The sequence below is a fragment of the Quercus lobata genome, chromosome 9 (genome assembly GCF_001633185.2).
Source record: "Quercus lobata isolate SW786 chromosome 9, ValleyOak3.0 Primary Assembly, whole genome shotgun sequence".
Taxonomy (NCBI): Eukaryota; Viridiplantae; Streptophyta; class Magnoliopsida; order Fagales; family Fagaceae; genus Quercus; species Quercus lobata.
In genome coordinates this window covers 22,761,178-22,781,602 of record NC_044912.1, presented here as the reverse complement: position 1 = coordinate 22,781,602, position 20,425 = coordinate 22,761,178, and the positions used below count along the sequence as shown (strand labels likewise).

The following is a 20,425-nucleotide window of genomic DNA, read 5'->3' as shown; positions in this document are numbered from 1 at the left end:
GACCATAGCATCAACCAATGAAGATTGGTTCCTTCCTAACTGCTTCCCAGAAATCCAAACAATTGTCTCACAGTGATGATAAGGGTGAGAACCAGGTTTGGTATAATGCCTCTCAAGGATTTGACAATGGAGAGGAAGAGAGTTGAGGAATTTGAAGAGACTCTAAGGTATAGATTGTGGGTGAATCAATCTTGTTTTTCTTTAGGGTTTCTCTCCCAAAATTCTCTCTGGAAGCTCTCTTTCAATCGTGGGTAAAAGGGGTATTTATACTGGAGTGGGAGAGGAATGTGAAACGTCAGGTTTTACAAAACAGGGGTGGCTCGCGGCTTGACATCGCGGCTTGACCAAGTCGCGAGATCCAGTCGTGAGATAACCGTATGGCCAGTTGTCCTGTTTTGTCCTGTAGTGCTCCAACTTGCATGACTGTTCACCTTCCAACATGCTTGGCACGTGTGCTGCGTCTGGCGGCTTGCAGCCGCGAGTCACCCGCAAGTCCCAGCCGCGAGTCTCTGTTTTCTTGCACACTCTTGAGCAATCTTCACTCTATCTCACTCACTACCCTTACATCAAACCCACCTAAATACAGGGTTACTAAATGCTGAATTACAAGCAAATTTGGCACGAAATAAAGCCAATTAGATGGTTGAAAAAATTCAACCTTACAACTTCAAATTTCCAATTTCTGGGGGGATGGAACCGTTGAGGTGATTTTCAAACACTTGCAACAATGTTAGCATTTCAAGGTTTCCAACACTATAAGGAATGGGACCTGTTAAACTATTGTTACTTATATCAAGTTCAAGTAAATTGCTAAGGTTTCCAATTTCTGGTGGAACGGAGGCAGAGAGCAGATTATTATAAAGGGCCAAATAAGCCAAGTTGCTTAAATCGCCCAAAGATGCTGGAATGTAATTCAAAAGCACATTATCATTGAGATACAAGTAAATCAGGTTGCTCAAATTACCTAAAGAAGCAGGAATGGAGCCACGGAGATTTTTGGCGAACAAAGAAAGGGCACTGAGAGACTTTAACTGGCATATTTCTGGAGGAATCAAGCTATTTAATTGATTTTCAGCTAGGGACAGGATCTCAAGATTGATCAGTAGGCCAATCTGCGGTGGGATTGCCCCCGAAAAGTTATTGAAGGATAGATCAAGATATTTGAGTTTGGAGAGGTGACTAATTTCAGGAGGGATTGTACCAAATAGCTCGTTCATGCTGAGATCAAGGTATGCAAGACTAGGGAGAGATGAGAATGGAAAATCATGAAGCGTACCTTTCGAGCTAGAGTTCGTCAAGTTTAATGTAGTAACACTTCCTGCTTGGGTGCAAGAAATACCGAACCAACTGCATGGGCTTGAGCTTGAGCTTGTATTTTGATAGCTCAAAGAATTGGTTGCATTATTAGGAAGGAGAGTCCATGAAGGCAGGGGTGACTGTGTCTCATTTTGAAGACTAGCTTTCCAATTGAGTAGAGCATCCATCTCTGTCTCTTCATTCACAGAAAGAGATGCAACATCGAATGAGGAATGTAAGATGGCCAACACGACCAGAGAAAAAAGGGAAAACACTTTTTTCTAGTCAATGCCATGGCTCTTTGTGTTACAAGTTGCAAACTGGTTCAGAATTCTATTTAAAATGTCTAAGCTCCCCCGCACTATTTACAAGTCCAATCAGTTTTGACGATGGTGGGTAACAGAGAAAGGATTTGATACAGATTTCACACGCCAAGTACCATTACTACTCAAAACCCTAAAGAAAGGTGTCGATACTTTCTCTTTCGTTCAGAGCATGGTCTCTCACAAAGGCCATTCAACCATATGAGAGGTGTAGTTTGAAATTTCGAGAGAAACATAATGAGAGTGTGTGAGAATGAAAAAGAAAAAGGAGAAATTTTTCTTTGCTTAAGCTACACACAAGAAATATAAAATTGGTGGAGTTCTCTTAGAGGATTTTTGAGTGCTACAACCATACAGAGTTGAAGTGTTCAAAGGGAAGATTTTTGCTACTGAGTTTAATGGTGAGATTATATTTACTCCTTAAGATTTATTTGTTGTATCTAAAATTTATTGTGAACTCAAGTTTGGCATAAACTTGAGAGTAATAATATTTATTTTCATAGTGAATATTTTTTAGAGCTGCCCTGCTGTTTTTCCCTCTATACCAAAGGGTTTCTTTTATGTAAGATTTAGTGTTCTTGTGTGATTGTATTTCTATTGGGGCTTGCTGAATTTTTGTTTCCATAGATATTGCTATTGATTGATAGTCATTTATTTTAATTTACATATAGACATTGAGGGAATTTAGGTTTTTTCCTCAACAATATCAACCTTATTACCAAACCCATAAACAAGCCTAGACTTATTTTATTTTGTATCAAGCCCTAATGTTCACGAGCTTGTTCATGAATAATTTTTTTTGCTTGGGCCTAACTTGTTTATTAAAGAAGTCAAAAACTAAGGCTTAAGCTTGGCTTGTTTATACACAAACATGAACAAACTTTTTCTCTAGCTAATCTCAAGCTTAGTTCATTTACAGCTCATTGTGTTGATAACTTATACACAGGGATGGACCCAGGTGGGGTCCCGAGGCCCCCTAGGTCCAATTTTTTTTTTTTTTAAATCATTCTATATTTCATTTTTATAGTTGGGCCCTCCTTCTCCCCAATCAATTTAACTAGCCTCAACCAAATAGCAACTATCCAATCCAAAAACTTAACAAAAATAATAAAAATATTCACAATGGTGATTGTATTTTAGCAAAAGAAACTATTTTAACACCAAAGAACAAAAAATTCATGTGTTATTGGAGAAGCTAAAGCTAAATTTTTTTGTAATTATAGTAAATTGGTATAAAGACCAGTTGACTGTAGCAAGTTGTTAAAAATAAAATACAATATTTTCTTAAAATTATATCTCTTCCTTCAATTAAAAAACTCAAATTCTCTCTGTTCCTTATTATTTTAATGAATTTTTTATATTATTTTAAATGAAGTGATAAAAAAATAAAATATTTGATATTGGGCGTATTGTAAAGTGGGGTGGTAAAATAGATAAAGTAGCTTTTGCAAGTACTAAAAGCTAAAAGTTTTAGCACCATCACTATGAATGCTCTAACTTCAGCCAAAAACAAAAAATTCTAGCCAACTTAGTATTAAAAAAATATTATTTTGTTTTTGTTTGTCTTTGTTGGTAAATGATTGCATTTTAGTGTATTTAGAAATAATAATTTTGTATATTTATAATTTTACAATACTACATGGATGTCTAGTTGAAGTTTTTTTTTTTTTTTTTTTTTTTTTTTTTTTTTTTGGCCTCCGCTAGCTTAAAATCCTGGATCTGTCCCTACTCATACAGCTATAGGCATGCTGTTGGTAAGTGTAACGAATGGGTTACTAAGCCCAACTGTCATGGTAAGGTTCCTCTAGCTAAGTTCGTCATCCACTGTACATTTGTTAGAAATCTGGCTAAACCAGCAACTAAACCAGTGGATTGAAAAAAGACATGAAGAAGATGACTTGTACAGCAACATGTAGCTTAGACTCAATGATGCTTTATACTACAAGTCGTATAATTGTAGTATTTTATTACATGTGCAGATCACGTGATTCTTCTAAGTCCTTCATAGTTCATACACATTTTTGTCAGTGCCTAATTGGAAGTCAGTCCCTCCTGTATAACAGTTAAGAAGGTCGTTGGATTTGGTCTTCTGTTTTTGCTTAATTCCTCTTGCTCTATTTCTAAATGTGTATGTAATAACAGCACCTAGATGTATTTTATTTCGGCTAATTAATAAAATTACGCAGCAATTGTTTTGCACAATAGCTCTTAAAGCAACACTTTTTGTTTTCTCTAATGACATCTTGCAGACAAGAATTGTTACTATTTGTTAGGTTCTAAAAGTTAAAACAACTAGCAAATTGTGAGCATAAATTTGTTTAAATATAGATTCCTAAGTCTATTGTTATGAATAGACAATGCTCAAGGTACTGCAAGTCAGAATATAAGAATAAGGAAGATGCAAGCAAGTTCATAAATTTGAAACATGCCAAGTTCGACTTATCGAGAAGAAGGCTTGACCGATCGAGACATGGATCTGCAGAATTTAATTAAAGGCCAACAGCCCATTAAGTTATTAAGGTTTCATATATAATTATTCTAGTATTTAAAGGAAACCATAAGATACATTTTTGTTAAGAGAGAGAAGAGTGCATATTGTGCCTGTGATGCCCTAATTTGATTGATTGTGTGATGTGTGTGGGTGTATGATGAGTCCCACATCGAGTATTTACTAGGCAGATCTGGGCTTTATTAACAACTACATGGAGCCTTAATTGTGACTAGTCCTTTTGAGGTATAACGCAGATGTGGCTAGCGCTTTTCTTTGGGTCATTACATGTGGTATCAAAGCCGACCCGGTAACCCCGTGTGGGCTCAGAGACACTACCCCACAAAGTGGGCCCTAACAAGAACATTAGGGATTTAAGTGGGGGAGATTGTAATGCCCCATTTTGATTGATTGTGTGATGTGTGTGGGTGTGTGATGAGTCTCATATCGGGTATTTACTGGGTTGAACTGGGCTTTATTAACAACTGCAAGAAACCTCAATTGTGACTAGTCCTTTTGAGGTATAGCGCAAATGTGGCAAGCGCTTTTCCTTGGGTCGTTACATATGGTATCAGAGCCGGCCTAGTAATCTTGTGTGGCCTTAGGACACTACCTTATAAAGTGGGCCCTAACAAAGATGTTAGGGATTTAAGTGGGGGAGATTGTGATGTCCCAATTTGATTGATTTTGTGATGTGTTTGGGTGTATGATGAGTCTTACATTGGGCATTTACTGGGTAGATCTGGGCTTTATTAACAACTACAAGGAGCCTCAATTGTGACTAGTCCTTTTGAGGTATAGCGCAGATGTGGCTAGCGCTTTTCCTTGGGTCGTTACAGTGCCTCCTAATGTTGTAGAAATTGCTGCCATCACTAGGCCACTTAGGTGATGATCTAAATCTTTGAGTGGAGCTCTTAGAGTCATAAACTAAAGTGTTTGTGTGCAACAAATTTATAATATAAGAGTCCGTGCATTCGAAGCTGCATGTGGTCGCGTGAGTAAGTACTACTGTTAGAAATACTAAGTTCAATAGTATTCTACCATTCTATTAGTGAATTGTTGTCTTGTGGATTGTTTAGGTTAAATCATTCTCAAGCTTTTTACCTTGAAACTAGATTGTTTCATTGGTTTTCCTAGGTCATCATATTGATTGTGTTCTTTACTTTTCCGTTGTTTATAATATTATTGATACTTGTTTAACCTAGACCTGTTTAATTGAACTAAGTAACAACTTGGCTATAAATTAGATTAAATAATCTGTGTTTTCCAGGGGTCTAAAATCTAACACTATCATCTATATCTATATAATATGTTATTGATTTAACAAATAAGTATAGCATTGATTGTTTGAAGAATTGGTTGCATTATTAGGAAGGAGAGTCCATGAAGGCAAGGGTGAATGTGTTTCATTCTGAAGACTAGCTTTCCAATAAAGTAGAACATCTATCTCTGCCTCTTCATTCATAGAAAGAGAGGCAACATTGAATGGGGAATGTAAGATGGCCAAGGCGACCAGAGAAAAGAAGGAAAACACTTTTTTCAAGTCAGTTTTGACGATGATGGGAAAGAGAGAAAGGATTTTATACAAATTTCACATGGAAAAGTACCATTACACAGAAATTATCTTTACCAATTCATTTGAAGCTGGTCAAAAATCTATTCAAAAAGATAAATATAAAAAATTATATAAAAAATAGTCATAAAGTTAGTATGAAAATATGTGTAATGTTGTTTAAACACTGAAAACTGTTGTTCTAGTTACACTACCAAACAGCAAATTGACAAAAGAACATGGAAAAACTGGTCTATGAATTTGGATTTGTCTCATGCAATCAGTTTTCATGATTATGGGAAAGAGAAAAAAGTGATTTGATACATTTGATCATTGAATGATTGTTCTTCACAATGAAAGTATCATTATACTGAAATTATCTTTATAAATTTGTTTCAAAGCTGGTCAAAAAGTAAATTCCTAAAAAATAAGCGCTAATAAAAAATTTATTCCTTAAAAAAAAAAAAAAAAAAAAAAAAAAAAAAAAAAAAAAAAAAAACAGCTAGTCAAAAAGTCAATGAGAAACATGGTTTAAAAATAAACTGCTGAAAGAGGAGAAAAGAAAGATAGTGGTATTGTTTAGTGTTGGATTATCTCTCATGACAAATTTCTACGTATTGTTGGGTTTCATTTGTATTGTAACAAATTTCTCAATTTGCTATTTGTAGAATCCTAGCTTAATTGTATACTAGAGACGACTTGTATGGGTCGGATTGATGATTTTTTTCAACCCAACTCATCATGGTGGGTTAAAAAATATCCAACCCATCATAGAGGTTCAACTCAACCCAACCCACATGGATTAGGTTGGTTCGGGTTAAACCCATGGGTTGGACAATATTTCTTAATTATTATTATTATTATTAATAATATTAAATTGAGCATTAGAATAACACTACCACAAATAAAAGCAATTTATAACCAAATAATCATGAGCACAACACCAAACAAATACAAACTATATGAGATGAACTTAAAGTTTGGGTTTTATTTAGGAAGAGGGGCCAAAAAGTAAATAACAAAATAATATAATATTTTTTAATATGTTTTTTTTTAATATAAAAGTATATTAATTATAGGTGGGTTGAGTCAGATTATGCATATCTATAAATCTCATGACCCAAACCCAACCCGACCCACTGTTAAAAGAAAAAAAAAATCATGACCTAACCCTAACTGCCAACCTTTAAAAACCAACCCAACTTGTGGGTTGGGTTAGATCTAGTCGGTTTTGGCTAGTTAGCGGGTTCACTGCACACTCCTACCCTTTAGTAATGGAAATTAATTAGACCCTCTAGATTAGGGAAAAGGAACTCAAAATTTCCAATAAATACAACTTTAAACAAAAATATTTACACACACTAGCTCCAAATAAACATGTAAGGATATGTTTTCACGATGATGGGAATGAGAGAAAGGATTTGATACAGATTTCACATGAAAAGTAACATTACACGGAAATTAGCTTTACCAATTAGTTCTTTTTTTTTCTTTCCTTTTTTAGAATACTAAGTATTTTTTATTACACACACACATGGGGAGAGGGGAGAAGATTTTAAAGGAATTGACAGTGGTGTATATTCAAAAAGACCTAACTCTTGGATACGTAGCACAGACTTTAAACCTCTATTACTCACACTCATTTTCCAATATGGGATTAACCCACTATTTTTTCTTTTAAGAATAATAAGAGCATTAGCATTGGGGGGTGTAAAAACCCCACAGTTGCTATTTTACCTCCTAAATCCTTAAAAGCATGCTCCATCCGGGTTTGTAAAACCAAATTTTTTTACATCCTACGAGCAGTGAATAACTTCGAGTTCTTATTTATTTGAACACTTACAATTGATAGAAATAAACTATCCTAATTAAAATCTAAGCAAAGAATTACAAAGTTCTCACAAAACAACATTTTTCATGGTTTTATATCAAACCCGAGCTCCTCGAAAATTTTTAGCAACTTTGACCAAGTTTGACCCGGAGTTGACTCCCGATAGGCCCCAAAAACCTTAATTTTTATATGGCCATCAGAAGGAGTTGAAACCAATTCCATTATGAAGATTATCAAATTCTCATTCCAACAACTATTCATGGGTCGAAATCGGAGTTAAAATAGTTGAGATATTGAGAAAACCGTGAAAAGCACATCAACATACTTCCTGAGATCATAACTTTTGATCCAACCATTGCAATTTTAATTTATTTAACTTTTTGAAAACTATACATCTATAGATTTCTAGGGACACCAAGATCACCTCAATCCGAGTTCAGGAAGAGCTCCAAATGCGCATTCGAAGTCAAGACTGAAAAAGTGCAACAAGACGAATTTGCTGATGTCACGATAACATCAGCATGGCGGCCCTACGACCTGACCCAGTGACCCTACAAGGTGCGCCATGCCCCAGAAAGTGTGCCAAGGGCTATAAATAGCCCCTGGCACCTCAGATTGGACTAGAACTGAAAATTTGGGTTTTTGGGAGCTATTTTAGGCCTTTTTGGGCCTTTTTTTTTTCTCTCTCTCTCTTTTCTCACATATTTCTCTCCCAAAAAGCACAAAAACACATAAAAACTTCTTGATTCTTCTCTCTTCACCAAAAATACAAGGTGTTGTTCTTATACCTAATCTTCTTTTCCTTGGTTCTACACTTTGGATTTGGGATTTAGGGGTGTGGATATAGCTTTCTAGCTACTATCCACACCCCTAACCTTCTAAATCTTTTTCTAGCATTTATCTTTCTATTTTTGCTCAAATAATATGATTTATTGCTTCCTTTAGCATGTTTCTCGCTTTATTTGTGTTTCTAGCTTAAATCTCTTTGCTTTTATGCCTTATGCCATGTTTCATGCTTAAATCTACATCTTTACATGCTTATATGTTTAGATCTACATGCTTAGGATTTTGTGCCATGTTTTCCTACATTTTATGCCTCTTTTTGTTCTAGGTTGATGATTAGGGTTACATGCTCACATGCTTGTATGATGATTGTCGGCTATGCTTTGCTTGGATCTGTGTATTTTATATGTTTATTTCTATACTATATGGTTAGATCCTTGTCTTCACAAGCTTATATGTTTGGATTCATGTTCTTCCATGTTTATGTGCTAAGATTCTTCATGTTTAAACGCATGTTTCCATGCCTATATGTCTAGATCTACGTTTTCACATGCCCATGTGCTTGGATTTATGTTCTCTACATTCTTTATGCTATATTCCATGTGCTTGTGCGCTCCATGCCATGTTTGTGTGCCTAGACCTGGGCTATGTTTGTCAAGCCATGTGCTATTGTAGCCCTTTTGTCGCTTTGTCTTTCTTTCTTGTGTTTTGGCCTATTGGTGGGGACCCGATGTAAACCCTATGGTCTTTGTCATTGTCCATGCACCTTGGCCCACATCAAAGGGTTTGGATCATTCCCATTTTGCATGTCTATGCTTGTTTTTTTCCTATGCTTTACGCTTGTGTTAGCCTCTCTTACTCTAGCTTTGCCACACTTGACACCCTTAGCAGGTTTGTGGTTATGTGGTTACATTCGATGCCTATGAGGCTTTGTTTGGGTGTAACGATTTGGGATGCATTGCCATGATGCCGGTTGCTTCATGCATACCTTTCTCCTTTGCCGCTGCATGTGATGACATGCTTACCATGCTTGTTTGTGCCACCCATTGGCTTTATATGCATCTTTACATGCTTGCCTACATGTCCATACATGAATCTTGCTTGCTAGTGTGTCGTCCATACTTCAACACAATGAAGCTATGGACATCTGATCCAGACCTACACTTGTCCCTTGTGGACACCACCTTTTGTTTGCTTTCTTACTTCTTTGCTTGCCCTGTTTATCATGCTTATCTGTTTTATGCCTTTTCATATGCTTTTTGTATCTTTTCCTTCCATTGCTTTTTTGCTGGCTTCTTATCTTTGCCTTTGAGTGTACACATATGGAGCGAGGACGCTTGGAGCTAGGGTACAGTCTCCCAAATGCAAGCAAAAAGGGCACAGATGCAAGCATGTCAATGTGGTTAAGCCAAGCAGTAGTGTTTAGTAGATTTAGGAGTTTAGCCTTTCCCTTTGGTTATGTACTTTTTTAAACCCCTTCTTTCCTCCTCCCTTTCTCTCTTAGATGGTTTGTATTAGGTATATCATGCCATGTACCATTCATCCTCATCTCTAGAGTATGGCGACCCCTGTTTATTTTCCTACACTTATATTTTGGGCCATGCTCTAAGGATGTAGGCATTTACTTTCTTGCTCTACGTGCTTACATTGTGCATGATGTATGTATATATATACTTGCTCAATTTTTTATTTTTACAGATTAAAATGTTTTTCTCTCTTTCTCTCTAATCTCATCTTCTCTATTCGATTATCTCAGTGTCTCCAGATCTAAGAGTGAAGAGTGAGTGATAGTGAGTTGTGACTATCTCTCTCTTTATTATACATTTATATTCAATATGTATGAGTGTGTGTCTAATATTGATGGTGTGTGTTATTAGTACTATTGTTATTGTTTTTGTTATGATGTCATTTGTGTGAATTGTGATGTGTGTGTATAGTATAAATATAGTATAACTTTATATAATATAATTATTAGGAAATATAAAGGGTTTATTATATGTGTACATATTGCTATCATGTTATGATAACTTTTTGTTATAATAATGTGTGTGTGTGTGATTGTTCAAGCATTTGATTGGTTAAGTAAACAATTAATGTGTGTGTGTGTGTGTGTGAATAAGTGTGGCTATGTAGGTCAATAATTAATATAGTGTCAATGGTTGAATTTTTTCATTCAATTTAAAATATTTTTATAAAAACAATGACAGCTGCATAAAAATAAAAATGTTATACAACTTAACAAAATGAAATGTTCACATCTACCCATATTAACAATAGATAATGATAACTAATAATGAACTATCATCTAACGATTTCAAGATATGATTTTTTTTCTATAACTTGATATATTAAAGTTGTCTTTTCATTAAATTTTTATTAATTTAAGTTTCTTAATGAGCAACTTGAAAAAAATTCTTGGAGCAGCCATTAATTTCGAGGCCTAAGGTGATAGTTTATGAGGGATTTTTTTTTTTCAAGAAATATTTTTAATATTAATTAAATAATATTTATTTAACTTTTGATATCATTTTTTTTTTCATTTAAATATGGCTTTCTTGCTTTTTAAAATTCAAAATTACTAATTAAGTCCTTGCCTTTAAATTTTGCTAATGTTTCTCTTTCAATTTATAATATTGCTAATCCAAAACCCTCCATTCATTCGATTTAAGTTCAAAATACATGTAAGTTTGTGCTAGGAGGGTTGAAAAACCTTGGCACATGTCTCAAGGTGTGGTGGCCCTACAAGATGCAGTGGCCTCGAGAAGCGTGCTAAAAGCAAAATGCCCCCTAGACTTTCCACATTCTAGTCTGTGATTTCTAGGGTCTTCTCCTACCCTTTTTCTTCACTGAAAACTCCTAGAAACACCATTTTACTTCTTTGGATTGGCACCTACTAGAGGCCATAGTTACTTGCTGGGATCCCACTTTGAGGTGCATCACCATTGGGGATATGGACTTCGTCCTTACTTTGGAGGAGTATAATCGCTTTCTTTCTCTTCCAACCCCTGTGAGTTGTGTTTATCGATCACCGACTCGATCTCACTTTCGCAAGCAGCTGGCAGAGCTATTAGGCTTGAAGATGCCTATTGTGGATGTTCTAACCTGATATGGGAGCGGCTTGGTTTGTAGCATCCCTTTCGATTTTCTACTTTGTCGGTTTGGCGAACCTGAATGTCCTACAACGTATCGAGGAGACTTTGTGGATTTAGAAGAGCATGGGACCTTCTATAGATGCTAGGCCTTCATGGTGGCCTTCTTTGGCACTGTGTTATTTCCTTTTCAGTCGGGTTCCCTCAGTTTTATTCCCTCTATCCTCTCTGAGACTATTAGGTCTCTTTCTCTATGTCGTGAGACTGGTAGTGGTAGGCTTGGTTTTTGTGTGCATCTATTGCAATTGTGCTTTTGTAGTCATTTGAGTGTGATATTCAAGGCACAACCTGTTGGGTTCTTGAGGAAGAATAGAGTTGATAAGTGTAATTTTTACATGATTTTTATTATCCTCTTATTTATTCAAATTGTTAGTTTTCCTTTATTTCTTTTGATTTGATTTGATTTTTATTTATATTTATCTATTCATTTGTGCTTTGAAGGAATGAGAAGATTTCAGATTAATCTACAAGGGCTTTACATGCAAAGTGGGGCTAGGCCAATTGAATCAAGTCAAATTACATCCAGCCAGGCATGAATTCAAGAGAAGACCAACCCAATTAAATTTAAGTCCAACTGGATCAAGGAATCAAAGGAAATTTGCACCAAATCCAAGTCCAATTTGGATTAGGATTCCAGCCTGCACATCAGTTAGTATTTTCAGCATAACTTTGGGCTCAGATGTCCAATCGAGATGATTCAAGTTGGGCTGGAAAGTTAATTTAAAGGGCTACAACTTTGTAGTTACCAAAAGCCCAAATTCTGAAGTTAAATGGGCCAAAATAGTCGGTTAAGTGAAGCCTAAAAATCTGGGATTTTCTCCAAATAGGAATTCAACTTGTAATAGGATTCCTTTACCTATTTAAAGGCTCTTTAGGGCAAAAATTGAGTGTGCCGCATTTGAAGAATTTTCTTTGGATTCTTTCTGAGGACAAAGGGGCGCCACTTCATGTTGATCAACCAATTCCCATGAGACACATAAGTTTTATTTGTTTTCTTTTCAATTTGATTATGAACTAAATTTTATTTTCTAGAGCATTGATGTAGTCTAGCAATGAACACACAATTTATATTCTGAGTTATTTTATTTTTAATATTTCCATGATTGAGTGTTTAATTCTTATTCTTAATGCTTAATATTTCTTTTTACGAATTATTGATTGATCAATTGAATGACAATGAGACCGAGAGGTGATTTGTTATTTTAGTTCTAGAATTAAACACCATTAGTTGAGCGAAAGTAGAGATGCTTTACCGCGATTAGTGTGATTTTTCAGAAAATTCAAAGTATGTAATGAGTCTCCAATTAATTAAATTCACATAGAGATATGGAATTGTTATTTGAAGATATTTTTGATATTATTCGAGACAAGATATTGAATACTTCAGGAATTTTTAATCATCAACGGGAGATTATTAGAATTTAATAATTAGGAAGAATAAATTGTGTGGGATTTGTTAGGTGAAATCAACTACTCTAGATCCATTCTTATTATATTTTTACGCTTTGTTAATTCTTTTTATTCGTAGATTTATTTTTATTAAATAGTTTAATTTAATTTAGATAGTAGAACATTCCATTTATTTTCGATTTTCCAAATAGTAATTAATTTAGTGAATTTCGGTATTCAATAACATAGTTAATCCCTGTGGGTTCGACATTCGTTTTCTAAAAGCACTTTACTACTTGTTACGATTCTGTATGCTTGCAGATTATTTTACGCGAACAAGAGTTAATATCACTGTGGCCCTTGATCTTCCTTTTACTGGGGATACCGCTAGTTGGTTGTAGTATTCATTTGGCTTGCATCCTACTAACTGGACTTGGAAAGTCAAGTGGGGAGTCCCTAGGTGGCAGGGTCGGACCCATTATGTTGGTTTGCTTGGCATCTCTTTGGTGGGCATCTGGGTTGTATAGGGTACTTTTCAAGTATGGCCTTGAGGTAGTTCGAGGGTGATCAAGATGTCTCTCGATTTAGTGATCTTTCTGTCATCACTTGTGATTATGAGCTCCAGGATATCGACACAGTCATCATAGATCGCGCTTTTGCCATCTGGCAGGAGCACAGGTCAACTATCGACTATCCCACTTATCCTAGGGATGATTATGAGTGGTCCACTGCAGAGTTTAAAGAGTGGAGGTCTAGCAGGGACCTGTGCTTCATTGTTAATCTATCGGTTCTAGATCCTTTAGATGCCTGCTTTTTGGCTAATATATTGAGGGATTATGCACTAGAGTTTGAGGTCAGAGTTGAGAGCACTATAAGAGACTTGAAAGAGTGCTTGACAAAGGCTATCAAGGACTGGGATTGCTATAGGGAGCTTCTTGATGCCACGGTGGAGGATTATTAAAAGATGGGGAGAGCCTATGAGGTTGAGCTCGCTACCCTTAGAGTAGAGCTTGAGCAAAGGACTCTGGCTCCTTTAGCCACGGAGGCAGAGTGTATTCAGCTAAGATCTCGGGTCACTAGCTTGGAGAGTGAGTTGGCAGATCTTACTCAGAGGTTCACTGTCCTGGGCTAGACGAGTGATAAGGAGAGGGCTATAGTGGAGGCCAGTCGTGCTAAGGCGAGCAGCAAGGTTGGTGATTTAGCACCAAGGCTATTGGATGCTAGGTCCTTCATTCATTCCACTCTGAGTTTGGAGTACAGGCCAACTGATGAGCCTAGTGAGCCATAATTGGCTTTTCGTCGCCTTCAAGCAGAGGTAGCCGATAAGGAGAAGGCATTAAGAGTTGTTGCTGTAGAGGTTGGCACCTTGCAGGCTTTACTTGTTATAAAGAGGCAAGGCTACACCTCGAGTCCCAATATGAAGAGGGAGTTAGTTCGGCTTCAACATTCATATGGTCGACTTAGAGAGATTGCTAGAGATTTGGGCTTTGATGTACCAGGGTTGCTTTGTACCCATTCCTTGGATGATCCAATTCTTCACACTGGCTTTGGGGTGCTATATAGGACGGTGGCAGACCATTTGGGCCACGTTTGACTTGCTGGAGTCTTTTTGTTTCTTTTCATTTCTACACATGAGCTATGTAGTTAGTATTCCACCATGTATAGAAAGGTCCATCTTAAATTGCTAGGCAATTGCGTATGGCTATACACATCGCATTTTGTACCCCTTACGACTCGGGCCCCTGTTCTCCAATGATGCTTACTCTAAAGCCCAAAGCCAGTTTAGAGCCCAATCAGATATCAAATTGACTTGAGAATTGTTAAAATGGAAAATATAACCTTTTAAATGAGCAAAAACTATTTTTGGAAATAAAATGACCAAAGTGGCCCTTGGCGCACATAAGTGGGCAACAGCCTATGTATGTGGGCCAAAGCATGCGTATGCAGGCACATTCCTATGTACGTAGTTAGGATTTTAGAAGCATGAAAAATGAAAACTTTTTTCAATAATGCCTAAGGTTTGGAATGAATCTCACATCGTCTAGGAGCCATTCCAAACCCCATTTTTTCCACTATATAAAGCCTTACATGGTACATTTTCAAAACACATAGAAATCCCACGGGAAAAGCCTAAGATTCACTAGAAAATAGTGAATCAAAAGGGAGTTTTTCACAAAACACCCTCAAGTCAATTTTATTTGATTGGGACATTTTTTGGCCCCAATCCTTTTGGTTTAACATTGCTAATTGCTAATTTAATGAATTGTGATAGATTTGATAAAGGGGAATAGTAAAAATCAATGCTTAGGAACTCCCTTCTAAGGTATCAAGCTTCAACTTTTTTTTTTTTTAGTCTTTCCTTTCTATTTTAATCTCGTTTCTTTTGCTTATTTTATGTTTTTACATGTTTGCTTAGGTTTGTTTTATAGTTCTTTTTATGTTTTGAGTATGTTTGGTTGTTAGAATTAAGTTTTCTTTTATGCTCCATTTTTTGTTTCGTGTTTCTGGGTTAGGGTTTGTGAACAAGTCTACGCACGCATGCCCTGAGCATGTGTACACAGGTTAGACCCTGCGTACGCAAGCCTCTGGCTGTGTACGCAAGTACTTGCCCCAAAACCCTAATTTGGATTTCTTGTTCTGTTTGGTTTGCCTATTCCATATTTTTTGCCTCTGTTTAAACCCTTTTCACATGTTTATACGTATTTGAGTCTCTGTCTTGTATGCTTGCTTAGTTTTAATATGTTTAGATTAGGGTTTTATGTTTATGTCTTGTTTAAATACCCTGAACATGCATTCACATGTCTATGCACAATGCCATAGGTGTTGAGATGTTGCAAGGTAAGTCATACATTCACATGAACATGCATGTTGATTGTTTAATCCTCCCTTGATATATGTGTATGAAGTTAATGCCCTATTTTTTAATTCATGGTATGATTTTCTCACTACCATATTGCCATGATATGCTTGCTGCCATGATTGAGTTGCTGTCTGTTTTAGATGTTTAATAGGGTGTTCACATGTTAGATGAATGCTAGGATTTCTTATTTGTGTTTGGGTTTGGCTTTCTTTTGCTTTAGGTTGATATGTATGTTGTTTTGGGATAATGATGCCATGATTGTATATTAGATGCATGCTAGCATGTGTGTGAGTTAGAAAATAAGTATTGAACATGTTTTTAATAAGGTTAAGACATAAGACACAACGATGGGTGCATTATCCCATTTTTCTTGATATCTCGGCCATTCTAACTCCGATTTTGATCCATAAATAGTCATTGGAATTAGAATTTGATAATCTTTGCAATGGCATTGGTTCTAACCCGTTCTGACGGCCGGATCAAAATTAGGGTTTTTGGGGGCTATTCGAGGTCAACTCTAGGTCAAACTAGGTCAAAGTTGCCAAAAATCCCCGAAAAGCTCGAGATTGATTTAAAACTATGAAAAGTGTTGTTTTGCGAGGGTTTTAACCTCTTTGACCTTTGGTCAACCCTAGGTTGAATAGAGGCATTTTGGTCATTTTAGCTAAAAAAGGCACTTTGGGTGCTCCAATGTCCGAACGGGCTGCGCCACGTCAATATGAATGTTCTCGTAGCTCCATGAAGAGAAAATAACATTTTTTGGATTTTTCGGGGTATGGCATGCAAATGAAGGGCGGACAAAATACGGTATCAACAGCATCATACACTTCTTGAAGGTTCTTCTCACCTTCGTTAAGACACACATCCTCATCTTTCAAATCCTCAACTTCTTCACATTTGGAATGTATACCAAGCTCATCAACTAAGTTGCTCAACTCATCTCTAGAGCCAACTATTGTAATTGCCATGAAAGCTGAATAATTTCCCTCACTATAATCTCCTTTCACTTCGGAATTTGAGCTTTTTGAATCACTAAGGGTGGTAGTAAACACTTTCCCCTTTCCTCTCAAATAGTTTGGACATTCTTTCTTGAGATGTCCATGCCCATTACATCCATAGCACACGATTCCTTGAGTTGATGACTAGTCTTTCCCATCCTTCTTCTTGAACTCCTTCTTGTCATTTTTTTTTGAGGATGAGAATTTCCTTTGCCAAATGGCTTCCCGCTGTTCTTCATCTTGAGAAATTTCCAAAAGTTCTTTACAAGAAACACCACCTCATTTTCTATATCGTCTTCATTGGAGGAATCACCCATTCTCTCATTTATAATTTTAAGAGCAAGTGATTTGCTAGATTTGTGAGAGGGGAGTTCAAGCTCATAGGTTTGGAGAGATCCAATGAGTTCTTGAATCTTTATTGTTAGGACATATGTGATTCACTTGTTAGGAACATATGTCACTATTTTATGTAATTGGAAGCCTTCAAGTCTGTCCAAGAAAAAAAGCTGAAAGTGCAGAGTTACTAAAGCTCGACAGCTAGCATGTGTCGAGGTTTAAGGAAGCTGTTCAACTTGTGTGCTCGATAGCTACTCGACACCTCCTATCTATCGAGGTTTAAGAATTTCAAAATTCTGATATGATTTTCTTGGTATCCGTGAATGTGTCTTTGGGCCTTCTTCTCTCCTAACCCTAGACATATAAAAGGATTGTTTTAAGGGCCGTCAATCAGTTCAAAGTTGCACAAGCATTGAGCAAACTCTATTCAAGAAAATTATGACCAGAGATGAAGTTCTTGCCCTAGTTCATCTCTTTCTCTTGAAGAAGTTGCTGTGTATGTGCACCGTAGGGTTTTGTAACCAAGCATCTTCTTGATCCTCATCGTGTGGATGAACTGAAGAACTTTGTAGCCAACAACCTTCTTAGTTGGTGATTGAAGTCACGTACTGGGATCCGCGCAATTAGTTAGTCACGTACTTAGGAGCTGTGTAGCAAAAGGGGGAACTGTCACTATAGAACAAGTCCAATTAGGTATTGGGGTAAGGGTTCAACTGTAGGTTGGTAAGGTACTTAGGATTCCTTTACTTGTAACCGCTTGTTGTAATAATAGTGGAGTTTCAGGAGTGGTGACCAGAAAATCACTCAGTGGGATTTTTACCGTTAGGTTTTCCCCATTCGTAAACAAATCACTGTGTCAAATTTATTTTCCGCAGCATAATTAGTTTATTGGTGATTTGTTTGTGCTACTACGCATTTGCATGTTAATTAACTTAATTAATTCACTTGGCTAAATTAATTGGTTAATTTATCACAAGGGGTCAATTCGTTTTTGGCCTATCATTTAGGTAATTTAGGCAACTTGGTTTATATGTACCTCTATGATAATCAACTTTCTAGTTCCATTCCTCCACAAATTGGAAACATTACCAATTTAGTTGAACTCGACATAAGTAACAACAGTTTCAAAGGTCCCATCCCTTACAGTATTACAAAATTTGAAAAGCTAACATTGTTGCATATGAACCAAAATCAGCTCTCTAGCTCCATCCCTCTAAAAATTGGAAATCTAAAGTCTCTCATATTCTTAAGACTTGAAACAAATCATCTTTCTGGCTTAATTCCCACATCTTTAGGTTCTCTTAGAAACTTAATTGTTTTACACCTATACAACAATCAACTTTCTGGTACCATTCCTGAAAAATTAGGAAACTTGACGTCCATAATTGATCTTGAACTGAGTAGAAATCAGTTGAATGGTAATATTCCAATTTCCTTTGGTAGGTTGAGTGGCTTAAAAGATTTATTCCTCCGTGATAACCAACTTTCTGGTCCCATTCTGCTAGGGATCGGAAACTTAATGGTGCCAGGTTGAATTAATCAACTATCTTGTTGATTTTATTCCGTGCCAAATTTGCTTGTATTTCAACAATTAGTAACTCTGTATTTAGGTGGGTTTGTTGTAAGGGTAGTGAGTGAGATAGAGTGTTGAATGCTCAAGAGTGTGCAAGAAAATAGAGTCTCGCGACTGGATCTCGCGGGTGACTCGCGACTGCAAGCCGCCAGAAGTAGCACACGTGCCAAGCATGCCAGAAGTTGAAGCGTCGTGCTAGTTGGAGCACTATAGGACAAAATAGGACAACTGGTTGTTCTGTTATCATGCGGCTGGATCTCGTGACTTAGTCAAGCCGCGAGCCACCCCTGTTTTGAAAAACCTGATGTTTCACATTCTTTTCTCACCCAAGTATAAATACCCCTTATACCCACAAAAGAATGAGAGCTTCTAGAGAGAATTTTGAGAGAGAAACCCTAGAGTAAAACAAGATTGATTCATCTACAATCTTTACATAAGAGTCTCTTCAAATTCCTCAACTCTCTTCCTCTCCATTGTTAAACCCTTGAGAGGCATTTTACCAAAACATTTTCTCACCATATCCATTACTGTGAGAGGGCTGTTTGGTGTTTTGGGAAGCAGTTAGGAAGGAACCAATTTACATTGGTTGATGCTATGGTCAAGTAGTGGAATCCGGGAAGCTAGAAAAGAAATAGGTTCGGCGCAACCTCGTTGGAGCAAGAAGCTTGGAGGGCTTAGGTGCACTGGGTAGATTAGGCTTGGAGGGTCTATTGCTGTCCATGTATCCCAACTACATTTTCTAGTGGATTACTTACCACTTGAAGTGCGGCGGAGAGGTTTTACGCCGAGGGCTTCAGTTTCCTCTTCGATAACACATCGCGTGTTGTTCTTGTGTTTGCATCTTCCTTCCCTTTTATCTTTGCCTTTTATTATCTGCTGTGGGTTGTGATTTTAAATTGGCTTAGATTGTTTACCAATTCTGTTTTATAGCTTTTGTTCATTTTCCGCACACTAGTTGTTTGACATAAAGCTTGAATTGGTTAATTTGTAAATTGGGGGTCTAAACGTTCAAGGGTGTTTTTACACTATTTGAACTTTCAAATGGAGTTGACTGCTCTACTGCTGGATGCCAACCACTTCACTAGCTTTTTGCCTTAAAACTTATGCCATAGTGGGTCTCTCCAATTACTAAGGGCAAACAACAACAATCTCACAGGTCCAATACCAAAAACCTTAAGAAATTGTAGAAACTTAATTAGAGTCCACCTTGAAATAAACCAACTCTTTGGAAATATATCTGAAGATTTTGGTGTCTACAGAAATCTACAGTACATGGGCCTAGTTGCAATAGATTTTATGATGAAATTTCACACAACTGGGGCAAGTGCACACAACTAACCACTCTAAAGATTGCTGGGAACAATATTTCGGGTCGCATACCACTTGAAATTGGAGACTTAGACCAACTTTAATTACTTGATCTTTCTTCTAACCACTTGGTTGGGGAGGTTCCAAAGGAATTTAGAAAGTTAACTTATTTGTCGAAGCTGATGTTGAATAGCAATAAACTTTATTGTGGTTTACCCTTGGAGCTTGGGTCATTAATAAATCTTGAGTATCTAGATCTATCCACTAATAAGTTTGGTAAGGAAATCCTGAGAAATATAGGGAACCTTTTGAAACTACATTACTTGAATATGAGCAACAACAAGTTTATCCTTAATATTCTAATCCAAATGTGTGAATTAGCTCATTTGTCCCAGCTAGATTTGAGCCTTAACTCACTCAAAGGAGAGATACCTTCACAAATTAGCAATATGCAGAGCTTGGAGTTGTTGAATGTATCCCACAATAACTTCTCAGGTTTCATTCCAGCTGCTTTTGAAAAGATGCATGGCTTGTCGTTT

General features: G+C 36.7%; 1 protein-coding gene across 1 annotated transcript; it reads right to left on the bottom strand.

Moving 5' to 3' along the window:
• Positions 1–659: 659 nt before the first annotated feature.
• Positions 660–1,484, bottom strand: LOC115961409 (probable leucine-rich repeat receptor-like protein kinase At1g35710). The gene has a single exon (XM_031080397.1). It carries the CDS (start codon positions 1,482–1,484, stop codon positions 660–662), a length of 825 nt encoding a protein of 274 aa, XP_030936257.1.
• Between the last annotated feature and the right edge of the window lie 18,941 nt (positions 1,485–20,425).

Coding starts and splice junctions, on each gene's coding strand:
- LOC115961409 (XM_031080397.1), bottom strand. CDS start 1,484: ATGGATGCTCTACTCAATTGGAAAGCTAGTCTTCAAAATGAGACACAG.